The following is a 17,544-nucleotide window of genomic DNA, read 5'->3' as shown; positions in this document are numbered from 1 at the left end:
TCAAAGCATTTTTTCTTTCCACGATTCTGAACGATTGTGACTGGAAACTTACTTGAAAATAAAGTGGTGACAGAAGGCGTGAAGAAAGGCTGCCTGAAGAGTGCACTGTTACCAGGATGAACAAAAGCCACACTGCACTATTTGATTAGGTGGGGAAAAGAGAAGAGTCTGAAGGAACTGAAGGAGGGGTTGGGACTGCGGTCACATCCTCACCTCAGCACCATTCACAAGGGAAAAACAGAGCCCCCCCCCATCCCTCTGGTTGGTAGGCAAGGAAAAAACACAAGTCAACTCGGTTCTTCAGCAAAGTTAGTATAGCAACATGTACTGGAAGCCTGCTTGAAAATAGAAGTACACGCTCAAAGACATCAAAACCGAGCGGCAAAAAACTTGAGGTGAATGTTACACTACTTCAAAGTTGCACATTAACTGCGAAGCAATTTTTTTTTTAAACAGTTACACACAACAGGTACATCTACAATCACATGTACACAGGTACACGAAGGTGTGCGTATACATGTGCACACACACACTAGCACTCACACAGTTAGACAGACACTCACACCCATCTGTGATATGATGAGGTTTGCCAGTGATGGCACAAGTCACGGCTGGTGTGCCACCACGTAACAAAGCTCTAAGCAAGCTTCAAGACCTTTGTACCTATCCTCTGTGATCACCACCTGTTAGTGTCATGTTCTCAAAGGTCCAGGTTCCTAAAATCTTAATTCAGTTTCCATCAGAGGCAAGCAAAAACAGGAGGAGGAAGCTTGCTCTGATTTTTTAAAATTTGATACATCTTACCTAGGTTCGTCATCCAAAGGAAAACAAGACCTTGTAAGAGGTTCCTTTTGGCTTGAGTTTTAGTTCGAATACTGATTGATACGTACACACTAGTTTCTTAAATATGGGAAACTGATATCTTTATAGGAGCCCTGGGCATAGGAGGGAGAGTGTGTGTCCCAGAGAGAGCCAGAAAGAGAGGAACAGTGCGAAGGGGGGTGGTGAAGGGGGCAGGAGAGGCCTAGAGAGGCAGAGAGGGGCTTTGTGAGGAGGCTCTAGGTAACTTTGCTTCTTCGAGGGGAAAGATGTAGGTTTCAAAATTTTTTAAAAGCAGTTTTGGAAACTCTCAATTGATTTGTGAGCAGAACATCACAGTGCTGTATGAACAAATAATCTGTTTCTCAGTTCTGCCTTTAAAAATGTTGGAAATGTTCATTCAAGACAGAAGTTTAGTTGACGTTGAATGTGGACAGAATGCTGCAGTTTTGTTACTGAGCAAAAACTGACATGATCTGTCCTTTGGTCCTGCCTTTAAAATATTAGAAATGTCTCATCAGGATTATCAGTTCAGTTAATGTGTAACTCCTTGATCAAGAAATGATTTATGTATGTAATACTCAGAAGAAAAAGATTCCAGATCATACCTACCTTCTCATTAACGTAACTTTTTTTTTCTGCTCTTGTTTGAAGGATTTTCAACTTCAAAACTAAATCTAAGTATTATACATCGGTAAAATTGGTGTTGGCCACATTTACACATCTGTAAATAACATTTTTTTAAAGAGGGAAAGGAAAGAGTTACAAGAGAGGCTTGCTTTTATAGTACTTGTTTCTTTTCAAAGAGATAGATTAGGGGTGGGGAGGGAAACCAGAAGACAAAAACAAAGTACAGTGTGAATTTCTTAATTCAAAATTACTTGATCCATAAGGCAGCAGTACGAATGACCTGTATTAGGATCATTCACCTGCCTGTATCCACTTGTCGGCTTTTATAGAAATTCAAGCTGCTTTCTATTCAGAAGCCTCTGAATTCTCTTTCTTTTAGGGAGATCTGGAGTAGACAAAGATGAAACTCCATAAGCATCACTTTTCTTCTAGAATGTGTTTTTGTGGCAATGTAATCACTCTAGAAAAACAAGACGACAAAACAGTTACTTTCAAAATTAAAACATGAAGTGCTTTCACCCCCACCCTGTTCTAAAGTAAACCAAAATCGAACTAGTAGTTTTTGTGAGCCACGCTGAGGAGATTTCCTTGGCATAGGCATGGCAAACTATTGCCGCCTGTGACAAACACTAGTGCAAGCCTGGCAAAAACGCAAGGGCAGTTCTTCCTTTTGCCCCCAGGCTGTCCCTCTGACATTTCTGGTGGAAGGCAACTTTGTATTTGCGTGCACTGTTCTACCTCTTCCCAGTGGGGCTGTCAAGTGAGCCAGGCATTGGGCAAAGAGAAATTTTTTCTTCTCCTACATGCTTGATTATGCCCTCAACAGATGACGTGGCACAAGTCAATGGATTTAAGCACAGGAGTGCCTGGGTGGCTCAGTTGGTTAAGCGTCTGACTTCGGCTCAGGTCATGATCTCACGGTTCATGAGTTTGAGCCTGGCATTGGGCTCTGTGTTGTCAGCCCAGAGCCTGCTTTGTTCCCCTCTCTCTGCCCCTCCACTGCTTGCGTTCTCTCTGTCTCTCTCAAAATAAATACATGAACTTAAAAAAAAAAAAAACACTGAAAAAAAAAAAAAAGGATTTAAGTACAGCCTTCGTGACAGTCTCCAGACTTGGTCACTGACATTTTTCCTAAAAGAGCAAAATGATACCTGTAAAGGAGATTTGGCTACAATCCTCATCTGTCTAATAAAAAGAAGCTCTGGTATTACTGTCTTGGACTTTTGCTTCTTGAGAGGATGGGTGACCAGGAGTGGGACAAGAGGAAGGAGGTCTGGTACATTGAAGAACATACTAGACTGGAGGGGGATGGATGGGGATAAATGGTTAGGAAATTGATTATGGCATGCTAGTGTTCCTTTAAGATCAGGTCATTGCAAAGTACCACACATTCTGTTTCATTATAACCAATCTAAAGGAATACATGGTAAGCATCCCTCAAAGGAGGTTTCAAAGTATAACATCTTTTTTCTAATTTAATTTTTTTAAATAATTTTTTTAACATTTATTCATTTTTGAGAGACAGAGACAGAACATGAGTGGGAAAGGGGCAGAGGGAGGGAGACACAGAATCTGAAGCAGGCTCCAGGCTCTGAGCTGTCAGCACAGAGCCCGACGTGGGGCTCGAACTCACAGACCACGAGATCATGACCTGAGCCAAAGTCAGAGGCTCAACGGACTGAGCCACCCAGGCTCCCGTCAAAGTATAACATCTTGTATTAAACCAGCAGTCAGTACACATTATAACTACTTGTTCTTTCCACAGAGATTTTAAAAATGTAACCAACTTGCAGGTGGATGAAGCATCAAAGGTCTCCATGCCCCACGTCCACCCATTTGTGGCTATTAGTCCTAACTCATTATATAGGGCTGTTCCTCCACATTAAAAGGTTTATTTAAAAAAAAATACAACCCCAGTTAGTAAAGACATTAAGTTTTTGTGTCAGCAGTGCGCTTAGGAAATTTTAAGTTCTATTGATCTATCAGGTTTACACCAAGGATGGAAGGTGTCTGTGAGAGTTATCCGTGCGAGTGCATACGAGCAGCTCAATTATCTGCTGCAAAATGAGCATCATTGAATTTTGCACCAACCATCAGCTAGATATTTTTAACAGAAATGTAAGGTTAGAAAGGCATCTCACCTAATTTACGTTGCTGCTTTGTTCTTTTTTTTTTTAATTCAAGTTAATTAACATATAGTATAGTATTGGTTTCAGGAGAAGAATTTAGTGATTAATCACTTACATATATATCCAGTGCTCATCCTGACAAGTGCCCTCCTTAATGCCCCTCCCCCATGTAGCCCATCCCTTCCACCTCCTATATTATGCTAAGGAAATAAGTCAGTCAGAGAAAAGACAAGTATCATGTGATTTCACTCATATGTGAAATTTAAGAAACAAAATAGATGAACATATGGGAAGGGAAGGAAAAATAAGATAAAAACCGAGAGGGAGGCAAACCATAAGACACTCTTAAATACAGAGAAGAAACTAAGGATTGCTGCTTTGTTTTAATATGAAAACCAAACATGTTCATATATAGCACACTGCATGTACTTTAAAAATGATTTCTTACTAACCTAAGTAATACACCACATTCCACATCTTTTCTAAAAACATACAAATTAAGCCTCATATGACTACTGCCTCAACATTATACTACATCTGAAATTAGGAGCATTTGTTACTATTTGAGCTGCTTTACTTTCTTCTTCACTTGTGTTTAAATGAGACTCTACTAAAAATTGGATTCTTATTTCTTTTTTTAAATGCTTATTTATTTTTGAGAGAGAGACAGAGTGCGAGCAGGGGACGGGCAGAGAGAGAGGGAGACACAGAATCCAAAGCAGACTCCAGGCTCTGAGCTGTCAGCACAAGCCTGATGCAGGACTTGAATTCACAAGCTGTGAGATCATGACCTGAGCTGAAGTCGGATGCTTAAATGAGCCATACAGGTGCCCCTTGGATTCATATTTCAATTGCTTCCCTATAACAATTATACCTGCATGAAATGAATGCTTGATAACCTACTAAACCCTAGAATATGATGGTGGGATTCCAAGTTTACATTACAAAATATATTTGTCAACTCAATGCTAGGAGAAATGAATACCACCATCCCAAACAAGATAATCCAAAAATCATTTAATATACTTTTGAAATGCATTGTGAGAATTCGAACCACATATTTACCTTTATAAACCTGTTTTACTTAGGCCAATATTAAAATGAGTTTACATTTTCTGAGCACATTCCAAAGGACAGGAGAAGGAAGTAACTCAGGAGCTTGCTAGGTGGCAAAGGAAAGCAATTCAGGATTAAAACTCCACAACAATGCTCTGCTCTGCACTCTGCTCTGTGCAATGAGTATCAAAGGGCTGATAATCACATCTTAGTTCTGTGTCTTGTTTATTTATTTTTTGTCCCTTGTTCATTTTGATGTCATTCCACCACCAGAAGCGTAAATGGTGATTTTTAAAAATGTGGCGAGTTTTTGACATGTTATTGCCACTCGATACTGACAGGTTATAAATGACTGCGTTATTGGATATTCTTACTTTCTAATTAATCAAAGATCTTTTGAGTGATGAGTTAATTCCACCCATTTAAGTGGGAGGTATACTCTTCAAGTTCTTTTTTCTCTAAAAAAACTCATTGGACTCTGATGGATCAAAACATTTTCCTACTCCTCCTGCCCCCCCCCCCCAAAAAAAACCTGGCAAGTATTATTTTCTTCTCAAAACAAATGAAGTAAACTTTTCTGTTTCAATTTGTATAATGCTATAAGCCTGAACATTAATCTTTAATATACTAATAAAGCACACATGACTTCAATATCCCTGGAAATTTGTACGGCGAGCCAAGAAAGCAGTTCCTCCAGGGCGTTCCAGACCTCTTTATACCAATCATAAACATGCCTCTATTGCAGTTTGAAGTCCAAAGCAGCAATAGTTCCCTTGCCCAGCGAAAGCCAAAGCTATAACAAGATATCCAGTTATTCTCTCTTTCTCTTTCCATTCGTCCCAATCTCAATGCCTTAGTTATCTTTCAACTCTAATTTTCCTATAACTCAAAAAAAAAAAAAGTTTTTCAAGTTCTTCTGAAAATTCCTCATTCCACTTATTAGTCAGTACACTACCCCTGCAATCAACTGGTGATCAGACTGGAGCAACCAAGACAAGTGTTGAAGCCAAACAGATGCAAGGAAACGAAGAGAAATAGAAGCATATACCACAACGATGAATGCACAGTAACACAATTATATTATTCAGCTTAGTGGTGCCTCTGGCTTATATATAGCTCTTTTTTTTTTTTTTTCAATAAGAACAGACCATCACACCTCACTGTACCCTGTGAACATAACAGGAGGGTGATTCTCTAGGAACTGGTAAAAATCTAAGTGCTGTCCCTCAAGGGTGAAAACTAGCTATAATTTATGCTAGTCTTTACAACACCAATCGTACCCCACTATTGTCTCCTTCCTAGATCAGAAGAGCAAACACTTCTCCCTATGGTGGCAATGGTTTGGGTACAGAAGTGTCGAAAGAATCCCTAAGGGAAATTGATGACACTTGTAAACCTCCATCTCCTCAAAGGTCAGCTCAATTGTTGCACACCTGCCCTTCGCCAGCGGGCCCCAGACGACTTATGTATGTTCATTCCAGCCTTGATTATCTGGATACAAAATATTCAGGGATCAGCTACAGGATTCTTACCCCAGGTTAGCTTTTCCCTACTTCCCAACACACACTTGGGCCACTTCGCTCTGCTGCCTAGTTACTGCAGACTTAAAGAATCCAAGTTACTAGAATTCTAACACAGGCAGTCTCTGATTTACAAAAGAGACATATTTCAAGGCTCATTGTCTAGTTGAAACTCTGAATAAATTATCCCCAGAGAAGCAATTTTGTAAATAAATGGTGGGTAGGTTCGGAGGTCCATCTACATGAGCCTATATTAATCTATGCAGTTCTTAACCTAATAGAGGAACTGCTTTGACTCTACCCAACCGTCACTTAAAATTACGACCTCATTTCTATCGGAAGATGTACTTGAGGCTTTGATTTAAGACTCCAGGGAGGTAGCTCTTTTAACCAAGGCAATGGGAAGAGTGTCCCCTCTAAACTCAAATGGCTGGAATAACTGGGGTGGTGTGGCAGTAGAAAGGAAACTATGGTAAGAGCTTCAGCCACAATAGGGTGTCCTTCATGGGGTGGGAGCGGGTGGGCTCTGGGGGTGAGGACTGTGTTGGTATGCCTCTGAAGCTGTAGGTACAACTGATGAAAAAGCAGGAGTGAAAAGTCACATTTATTGGTCAGACTTTCAAGGATACCATTGGTGCACATGGGAATAACTTTCTTTTTTTTCATTTTTTTTAATGTTTATTTATTTTTGAGAGACAGAGAGAGAGACAGAGTGCTAGCAGGGGCGGGGCAGAGAGAGAGGGAGACAGAGAATCCAAAGCAGACTCCAGGCTCTGAGCTGTCAGCACAGAGCCCAACACGGGGCTTGAACTCGTGAACCGCAAGATCATGATCTGAGCCGAAGCTGGACGCTCAACTGCCTGAGCCACCCAGGCGCACTGGGAATAACTTCCGAGATGAATGTAGAGATAGACTTCATTGATACTCTAAGGTTCAAGTCTACAAGTAGAAAATGAGTAACTGTAGAAAGGCAAATTATATAAATTGTGAAAACTAGCTAAAATGACTACAGTTTATGGGGAATCGGATATTCAGTAAACCAAGAAGGTCTAGCTAGCATCAGATGTACTGTGGCCAATCCAACCATGAAAATAGCTTTAAACACTGGCAAAGCCACCTCTGTGGCAACAAGTGATAGGACAGCGGGCAGTGCAGCCTTGGGCCTGCAGAGCAAGGAGCCCTTTGAGAAGGGCCCTTCCTGCAAGCTAAGCCCAAACTACTGTGAAACAGGAACAAGCAACACCTGGGGAATGACTCCTCCCGGAGCTCCCGAAGGACTCCCAGAGTACTCCTCATCTTTTCAGCCAGAGAGATACCAGGAAAGGACATGGTTTCCTAAACTTAGGGACACAAATTTGGCAAAAGGCACATGAGGCTAAGACTCTCATAACCCAACCAATGCACCCCTAAACCATGTGAAAGGGGTGTCAGGAAGCGAGGGGGAAAAATAGTAACTTTTTCATTTCACTAAAAAACATATAAGTACATGTTTTCCATTAATTCCACAAGGAATTAAGCTCTCAAGCAGAAATTACAAAGTACCTTCTAAAAGAACGCAAATCTATAATAGAATGTACATCTACATTTGAAAAAATCTTGAAAAATTCCTGTTTCTCAAGTGTTCAGCATACCTTCCCAAAAGAAGATGGAAATGTAAGACCTATAGCTGCACAACCAGTAATCAAGGCAGAATGGCTAGAGGACACATCTTAAGTTCAGAGAGCCAAGCACATTATCTTGGCAATTTTATCAACAGCTTTTAAATTAGCAAGCTGGTAGGTGTGGTGAAAATGGAATGTGTTGTCATGTATTCATTTTATTGTTATAAAAAGGTACCCTTTTTCATCTCTCAGTCCTCAGTCAGGACTAAGTGATATTTTCCAGTGAATGATCCTAACCATCTAAGAGCCTGGCCACACCTCTTAGACAAAACATACTGCAGGCTTTAATTAAGCATTTCACAAAAGCTATTTTCCAATACTGCCAATAAAATGCCTGGGATATTTTTATATAGTCTTAAAGCATTTAAAAAAAAGGTGCTAAAGAAAATGAATTTAATTTTAAACAAGGATTTTTATGTCCCAAGGAGAGGATTTGATTTTCAAGACTTCTAAAATCTACTTGCCTGACTGCCAAAACAAAGTTCGTTTTTTAAACAAATGAAGAGCATCTATTTCTACCACCCCTTTTCTTCCACCTGTCTCGCTTTTTCCTATTTTCTCACTGTGACAGTTGAGATTCGAATATCAGATTTGATACACACGGAAAAATGAAATTAAAAGGGCTTTTTGCTGTAACTGGCAAATGCCGATGGATTATTGGGAAAACCAAAGATGTCTAACCTCTGGTAAGGAAATGACCATTAATGGAAGTTTACTGAATGTACTCTCATCTCGCTTCCATTCCTTTCAGTGTGTCCCTGGCATCCAACTAGATACACCATTTGTGTGGAGGAGGCAAAGATTAGCAAACGCCTACCCAAACCAGATTTAAAGATGCAATTCCAGTACAGGTCAAAGTCTTTTATTCTAAGAGCCATGACAAACAGTTCAACGTAATGAAAATTACCCAAGCTCTGGCAGATGGTTCACAGCTGTAACACTCTAAATGAATTACTTCCCCCCAAATTCCTACTATCAAATTCAAGAAAACTTGTATTTTTTTTCAATCCTTGCCTATATAATAATCTGGGTTTTTTTTCTCATTTTTCTTGATATTTAATCTTTCAAATTGGTCCAAGGAAGGAAAACATGTTCACAAGGTTGTATGTTACATTATTAATCCAGAAATACAGTTTCTCCGATGTCTTATTTATTCTATAACCAGTCTAGTGTATCTGTATAATGATCTTTCATCAATAGGAAAAGAACAGATTGGGCATATGATGAAAGGGACTTGAAATCAGATGCATGGGTTTGGTTTTCAGCTCTGTCACTTACCTCTTTGACCATGAGAAAATTCTTAACAGCAGCTTCAGTTCCAGTACCTACTGTCCCCCAGTAAAATAATGAATGTGAATGAGTTTTGCAAATTATAAGGCCATATGCAACTGTTAAACATTCCCTCAGCCAGCAAGTTGAGTTTAATAACAGCCCTTTTTAACTCACATGCAGTATTTATTTCTCCTTTATACTGGTCACTCTTATCTAATCCAATGTGAAGATTTTTGTGTCATTCTAAGGAAGCCCGAGTTTGATCCCCAAACAGCTGCCTGCCAATGACTCTGAAGTATCTTAGTTCATGTTTGGTGATCTGGGAGAGGAAAGGGAAGCAAGAGGTCTTGTTGTGTTTTTAGGCACGTGTGATATTATGTGGTGCTCAATTAAAGTCCTAGTCCTTGTTTAAAGATGTTTTGCTAGTGGCCGAAATTTTTACCCTGGGAGCATCACTGTTAGAATGAATGTAAATGCGTAATGACTGCCAACAACTTTAGTGAACTTTAATTGAATGAGGTCCTCTTTAATTGTTATAGGTCAAATACCTCTACTCCAAACAACTGTCCAATTTTTTTTTTCAGGGGATGGGGGTAGATGTTGTCTAAAATAAGTGACCTGCCAATGGTGACTGAAAATCTCCGCTATCCTGAAGATTTTATTCTAGTAATTTATAATAAATAACTCCAATACAACAAAAGGAATTTGCTTTCAGCACCTATAGTTTAGAGCAAGAGGATTTGGCAGTAGTACACTGAAAAGAAGCTTACCCTTCCTTTATGCTAATAACAGTGTATAACATTTCAAAAGGTAGTTACTACAGATTTTTTCTTTCTTTTTGCTTTCTAATAACAAGTGGTATCATAACATTACTAATTTGGCTGATCAATTCTATTGCCCCTTCTAGAGCTGTCCTTATTCCTCCTATCTCTGGAATGGAAAAATCTGAGTTTTTCACCTTAAGTCATTTCAAACTATGGATTCTACCTCAGATACAGGAGAAGAGGCAAAAATGCATATATGAGTCAAGAGTCAGACTAAGCCAAATAAGAAACTACATTCTCCTCCCAAATGCTAATGCTGATAGCCCATGTGTTTAAAATGTGAAGACTCTCTGCCCTTTAAAAATTATTTAATTGATAAAAAAAGTCAAACCCAGGTTATTTTTCTGCGTGTTTCTAATTGTCTTGAATGGATAGCTTTAACACACTTACTTATATGCAATGTAACTATGGGTAAATGAGATTATCTATTAATTTTGTGTTACATGAACAAAGGTGTCACACGGCTTTATAGTCTCACTTCATTTTGTTATAAACAGACCCAAACTGTAAGGATCCCAGCCCTGAACAACCATGTAAACCATTTTAAATGAAAGTAAAGACTAACTGAAAATTGGGATTTGAGGACAGAGAACTTTAATTTAGCTTTGTGCCTCTAAAGGTAATAATAACAGTGTAACAGCAATGACAACAATGATATTAGTTATCTAATAATTCATGTACAACACATACTATGTGCCAGGCACTGCTCTAAGCACTTGCCATAAATTAAAATTACCCTTTGAGATACATAACTCCTAGTAAAGACTATGACTTTGTTCCTTTGTGAAAGAAGATTTTTTCTCTTCTAACATGATGCATATATATGATACATATACACACATATATTTAATGTAGATACAACGGTGGAGAGAGATAAAAAATGGGTGAAAATTGGGGCACCTGGGTGGCTCAGTCGGTTAAGCGTCCGACTTCGGCTCAGGTCATGATCTCACGGTCCGTGAGTTCGAGCCCTGCGTCAGGCTCTGTGCTGACAGCTCAGAGCCTGGAGCCTGTTTCGGATTCTGTGTCTCCCTCTCTCTCTGACCCTCCCCCATTCATGCTCTGTCTCTCTCTCTCTCAAAAATAAATAAAACGTTAAAAAAAATTTTTAAAAAATGGGTGAAAATTATTCTATAGGTTTATAGTAAAAAAAAAAACAAACCTATCAGAATTATCCACAGTTCTTACCACTTCACAGACAACATTCTACCATATCAATTTACATTAAAATGGTAACAAAAGTTGTTTCCTGCAATACTTTCTCTCTATATGTCTTTCCATATATATATATATATATATATATATATATATATATATATGGGAGATATCTATATCTATATCTATATCTATATCTATATCTATATCTATATCTATATCCCAGCAACTTATGTGCCTGATTCACTCTCAGGACCAATTTACTTTTGCAAGAATCTAAATCAGCAGTTTAAACAGCTGAAACTTCAGTGTTAATCCAATCACAAAATAAAACTATATTTGTAAACTGCTTTAAAGTCCCCAATGCACCCTCCTCCCTGCAAGATGCAGCCTCCTCTCTGTAGTCACTCAATAAAGTCAGGAATGTCCTCAATGGACAACACATTTAGAGAATAGCAAATCTCCAAAACAGCCATAAAGTCATTTGAAGCTATTTATAAATCAATAACTTAACCTAAAATGATGACAATTGGATGTAGATAATCCTTGGGAAGTCAGGGTTTATTTCAGGAACAAGTTTTCACTAATTGTGACCTTTGTTTAAACAGAGTATTGAAAAGTATAGACAAACCTCTATGAAAAGTTGTCCAGCCAAAGAACCACAGGGAAACAGGCAGCTAGGCACACCTACATTAACATCACAAACGGTAACTTCAGCAGCGAGGTTAAAGCCATAGCTTGAGACCAATTTCCGGATATATTTTACAGAATAAAATAGACCTGTTCCTGAAAAGCTGGTTATGGATTAAATTCTTGGAAATAGAATTCTCTATTTTAAATGAGTGGGTCTGGTAGTAGCGGGTACCGTGTGTGTGTGTGTGTGTGTGTGTGTGTGTGTGTGTGTGTGTATTGGGAGGTGGGGGTCACAATTTAAAGGAGATCTGAACTGAATCCTCTGGGAAGCCAAAGCATCCTTTTGTCGTTTTAATGATTGCTGTTTAATATGTCCATGCCACAAATGTGAGTTTTTGAACGGCAAGTTTTCCAAAGCAGGGGAAGAAAGGGGAGGGGTTACACCTGCACTAAACAGGGAGCTTGTTAGGTGACTGTTGTGATCAGTCCCCAACTTGTTCTGCCTGATCAAGCACAGTGGGCAGAGATCCAATAACAAAAGAATTCCACAAAGCAAGCAAAGCAAAAATCTTCACTAAACTGACTACTGGAATGGAAACTGCTGGGGTGCATCTCTTCCCTTCACTGGAAGAGAAGCACATTCTACTGAAAAGGGAAGGCACATGCTATGGAGACATCATCTTCCGAAATCATTTCTTGAGCGTGTGTCTAAACACGCTGATAACAACATTGCATAATGTACACGAGATTACTCAAGGTCTGCTTCTCAAATGTGACAGCTCCTACTCTTCCTTATTTCTTCCTTTGGAAAAGTAACCCTTTAAAAAACTTCCACTGTTCCAGGGTAGACTGCCCCTGGGGTCAGGTCTTCCTCCAGCCTTATTATCTTGCTTTACTGGATTTCCCAGAAGACATACCAATTAGATGTTTTCCGTGCTTTTTAAACCTTTCAAACAATATTCATACCCATTATCAAGTTGTCACAAATCCCTCTTTTGGGGGAGTTATATGAAGAAAATGAGGCACAGCGAAGGTGGCTTGCCTGTCACTACGAGTGACAGGAAAGGAACACTCAAGGTTGTTGGCAATGTATCCTGTGTAAAAACAAAACAAATCAACACAAAAACACATTCCAGAGCCAAATACTGTCTTCTTTTAATCACCTGTTTCAGATTATTTCTGTTTTGTTCCCTCCAGACATTTATGCTAACAGTGGAGATTTAACCTTCTTGGTAAATCACAGCAAACTAGCTTAGTAACAATGACCGCTTTTAAAAAGTAACAATGACTGATTTTTTTAAAATGACTTTCAAAGGAGGTCTCCCTCCCCCAAATGTCACAGTTGATCATCACTGCTGAATATTCTTGGTCTTATTAAACTTGTAATCAAATACGGGCATTTGTAGAAAAGTAGCTTTTACTTGTTGATTTGAAAATGAGTTGATGGGATCCAATTTATGGTATCCTGTTTGCAAAAAATCATTGTTAGGGAAGGATTTTGAAAGCATCCTCATGCTATATATATCCTTAAGCTTTTAATTACTCCTAAAAGGATGGAACCCATGTTTAAATGACAATCGGTTCTTTTCCAAATAAATGTATGATTGGATTAAAACTTAAAAGTTTTTGCAAAGATCACAAGGCACTGCACGAATACTGAAAACTGCATTCTACTTCTCCTGCTAAGTAGGCACCAGTTAATGAAATATTAACTCCCTTTTTCCTAACACCAGAGACATCGATTCATTAGGCGATAACCATTAACGTGGGGAAATGAATTCTAAAGTTACCAACCTCAGTGGGGAGAGTCGAACTTCTTGTTGTCAGGTCTGGCAAAGTCCATTCTCACGTATGTGTCGTCATCGTCGTCGTCGGAATCCTCTCGCTCCCGGGGAATCGGCACCCGGCGGCGGGGTGGTGGCGGTGGGGGGGCGGCCGCTGCAGCCCCGTTCTCACCTTGGGCCAGGTCTGCATCTGGGTTTGGGGCCCTCGGGTTCGAGCCACGGGCAACGCCTGGGGCCCCCCTTACCGCTTCGGCGGCAGCAGCGCTAGCAACAGGTTGGAACCGGCGGACTGAGGCGGAGTCAAGTCCAGCGGAGGCCTCCAAGCCTCTGGCGGCCGCCCCGATGCCCGGGGCCGCGGCGAGGGCGGAGGCGGCGGCCAAAGCCCGGCCCACGGCTAAGGCTGGCGCAGCTACGGAGGCTAAGGAGGCGGAGAGGTCTCTCTCAAGGCTGTCGGTGGGGAAAGCCGAGACAGCGGCTCTAGCGGAGGCAAAGAAACTTTGCGAACGGCTCTGCGGACGTCTGCGCTCCAGCCCGTCTTCCTGCAGCAGCCTAGCCACAGGTGGTGGTTCAGAGCAGCGGCTGGGGGAAAGAGAAATGTCCATACAGAACTCAGAAAATGGGTCGACCACATAGATTCGACCTGTTTCAGCATCATAGCGAATGGCACTGTCAGCAAAAGGCACGGCTGGTGTCATTGCTGGATTGAAAATCACTTCGATGTAGTCACCCTCTTCCTCATTAGCATTGCCACCTGTAGCACTGGGAGGAAGAGGCACAAATGGCCACCTAGCACCTTCCAGAAAGAGGGGGTTGGCACCTGGAAAAGCTCTTAATAGATTCGAGAGGCTGTGTGCTGGGTTCGGAAATGGCACTCTGAACTCAATATTCACATAATTAGAAAAGGCTGACGGTCTGGGGCCAGCAATGATACTCCACGAACCTGGCAGTCCTTGAATAAAGGGGGCTGGCATATTAGTATCTCTCTTAGTGAAGTCAATGTTGACGTAGTCACCAGAACTGTCAGCTTCTCTCTGCTCACGTGTGGGTTTTTGTGATTTGGGCTTGATTTTATTTCCTTTTGTAATAAAAGAAAGGCGGTTAGGTCTCTTAGCCTTGTTCTTGGGGGGGCCGTTATCTCCAGGCTTTGAGAACGACCCCTCAACTGAAGGCTTTGAAACTGCGTCTTTGGGGCCCCTGTTAGATGCAGATTCTTTGTCTAGGCCCTTCCCCAGGAATTTTCCAGGTAACATTGGTACATACTCACTGTGGTCACTCTGTCCCAATGGGGAGCCCTGAAAGGGATTTGGCAGAGAAAAGTAAGAGCTCCAACTTTTAGAGGAAGAACCACCCTGAGGGTTTGGGGGATTTTTTGGAATTGCGCCGGCTCCGGGAGCCATAAACATATAGTCACTGTCACTGTCATTGTCCCTTGCCTCGTCGTCCTTATCAGGATCAGGCTCTTTTGGAGAACTTGGGGCAGGTGGTGGGCTCACTCTGGGAAACATCATCATGTACCCTCTTGAATCTTCAAAAGGTGATCGAGAGTGGCGTTTTGAAGCAGAGAAGTTTTGAGGAGCCATCAGCATATAATCGCTGGAGCTTGCCAGAGGGGCGGCCACCCCTGGCCTCATTGGCACATATGGGTCATCTTCATCTTCATCAAAAGCTCTGGCTCTGTGGGGCCCCCGAGCTGCACCTTCTGGGGTATCTGCCTCTTTGACTTCTTTGGCTTCTTTGCGTTCTTTTGTGGCTCCTCTGTCGGCACAAAAGTAGAGTCGGAACCTTCCCCCAGACTTCCCTTTACCACCAGTTGCTCCAGGTGGAGGGGGTGGAGGTGGAGGAGGTGGAGGTGGTGGCATTTGCTGCTGCTTGCTTTGAGTTAATTTGCCAAAGTAGGATCTTTTCTTCAGAGATTTTCCACGTTCACCACTGCCATCGGGGGTCTTCCCACCTCCTGGGCCTTTGCTCCCTCCAGAGTTCTTGCCACCACCTGAGCCATGACCATCTCCAGATCCCTGCCCACTGCCTGAGCCATGTCCACCACCGGCTCCCTGGCCACTGCCTGAACCGTGCCCACCCGCAGTGCCCTGGCCATCTCCTGCACGCTGGTTTCCTCCTGCCCCCTGGCCCCCTGAGCCTTGGCCACCGCTTGAGCCCTGGCCACCACTTGAACCCTGGCCACCTCCGGAGCCCTGCCCTCCGCCTGAGCACTGACTTCCTCCTGAACTCTGGCTACTGGAGCCTTGGCCACTTGAGCCCTGGCCACCTCCGGAACCCCGGCCATTTCCTGAGCCCCAGTTGTTCATGGGCATGTAGTCACCTTCGTTTCCTTCCTGATCCTCTTTGCCCTGAGGACTGTCTTCTTCCCCAGAGTTGCCAGGGCGAGATGCTTCAGAGGACAGGCAAGATCCGTGGTTGGGGGCTTCTACAGGATGCGGGACACGCACCGGACTGGGTGTTAAGCGGCGAAAAAAGCTGGCTGGCACTGAAATCGCTCTCTTGGACCTGCGCGCTCTGGGCAGGTGCAGTCTTCCTCGCCTGGAGGGGAGCACGGGCTCGCTGGGTGTTAGGTAGCGCCTGGTGAGGAGCATCTCGTCTTCCCCGTCACCGATGGCCCTGAGGTGGCAAAACTGCTCAAAGCGGGACCTTCTCAGCCAGCCACCGGGCTCCAGTGGGAGCGTGTCCAGGTGCCTCCTAGCGGACAGCAGGGTTAACAGGTGGGCGCCGATGCTGATGCTGTAGCTGCGGCAGCGGGCTCTGTATTCGTCTGCACACAGGGCTCTCATCTTCTCCAGAAACAGCTCGTGCATGTTTTGGGCCACCACGCAGTCATCGACCTGCATCCAGAGTTCCCCCGGACCGATGACGGTGGACCTACCGACTTCCAAGAAGAAATACTGCTCTGAGTGCCCGCAGCGACGGATGCTCAGGAGCTGGACTACCACGCTGGCCACTTCGGTGTTCAACCTCACAAAGACAACCTCCTCGTCGGTAAGACAGAGCCGGAACACGCCGCTCAGCTCTTTTCTGTGCCCCAGCCCCCTGGGTTTGACTATTACCTGCCACACATCTTTATAGAAGGGTGGCTCCGCCGCCGCTGCAGCCGCCAGCGCGGCCGGCACTCCATCCGGCTGCGCGCCGGGCGTGCCGCAGCGGCGGCGCTTGCTCTCGAGGATGAGGCGGCTGAGCAGCAAGTACCAGCTCTCTTGCTCCGACTCGTTCTCGGCCACCATCGCGAAGTACTCGTCCTGGGTAAAGAGGGCGATGAGGTGTCGGTACCTTGCGTCGGCCCGCTGGCTCACCGAGAAGCACTGGTACAGGGTGATCACGCGCCGCGGTGGGATGAGCGCGGGGACCGTGGCGCCGGAGGCGGCCGCCGCCGCTGCAGCCGCCGCGGCGCGCACACTGTGCCGGAACTTCCTGGCATTTTCGTAGTATTCCAGCCGAGCTGGGGCGTCCGCGGTCTCGAGTTTGAGCACGAAGTAGCGCCTATGCCCATGCTTCTGCTTCCGCAGGTAGCCGCGTTTGCAGACTTCGTCCCCGACGGGGAGGTCCTCCTCATCGGACTCGGAGTCTGACCGGGAGCCAGTGGCCGTGGAGAGCCACATGGCTCCCGGACAAGACGACCCGGTCCCAATGAGTGCGGTCGGGGTGCCCGAGGAAGGAAGCGGGGTGGTCGCCACCGCAGCTAGCGCTGCAGCTGTTGCCGCTGCTGCAGCTCTCAGCCTCCTTGTCGCCTGGTCGCGAGCGAAGGAGCAACTCGCCATGGTGATGCACGATGGTTTTAAGGTGAGCGCGGGGGAGGGGGACTCCGGGAAGGGAGGGTTGGGGGAAGAGGCCGTCTAGCCCGACCGCCCGCCCCAGCCCCCTCCCGCTTCGGCCCCGCCCCCGCCCACACCACTCAAAGCGAGCGGCGGCGGGCAAACAACACGTGACCACCGCCTCACGCGGCGGCCGCTGCGGCTCCAGCTACCGGCGCAGCGGAGGGGCGCGAGCTGCGCCAGCAAAGGTGTACAGGGGAGGGGGCGCCGGGCCCGAGAGGCGGGGCCACCTCCTCCCCG

At 43.9% G+C, this 17,544-nt stretch overlaps 1 protein-coding gene across 1 annotated transcript; it reads right to left on the bottom strand.

Annotated features, from left to right (window-relative positions):
* Positions 1 to 1,825: 1,825 nt before the first annotated feature.
* IRS4 (insulin receptor substrate 4) lies at positions 1,826 to 17,271 on the bottom strand. The gene is made up of 2 exons (XM_019426825.2): positions 13,494 to 17,271; positions 1,826 to 1,909 (listed from the first exon to the last, which is right to left on the bottom strand). The coding sequence occupies exon 1, from the start codon at positions 17,248 to 17,250 to the stop codon at positions 13,495 to 13,497; it is 3,756 nt and encodes a 1,251-aa protein (XP_019282370.2). The 5' UTR covers positions 17,251 to 17,271; the 3' UTR covers positions 1,826 to 1,909; position 13,494.
* Positions 17,272 to 17,544: the final 273 nt, after the last annotated feature.

This window comes from Panthera pardus, unplaced genomic scaffold (assembly GCF_024362965.1).
Source record: "Panthera pardus isolate Hobbes unplaced genomic scaffold, ASM2436296v1 HiC_scaffold_27, whole genome shotgun sequence".
Lineage (NCBI taxonomy): Eukaryota > Metazoa > Chordata > Mammalia > Carnivora > Felidae > Panthera > Panthera pardus.
Note: the sequence above shows the minus strand (reverse complement) of the source record. Positions and strands in the feature narration are given on the sequence as shown.

What these genes read in the sequence shown, in the direction of transcription:
- IRS4 (XM_019426825.2), bottom strand. Translation starts at nt 17,250, where the DNA reads ATGGCGAGTTGCTCCTTCGCTCGCGACCAGGCGACAAGGAGGCTGAGA.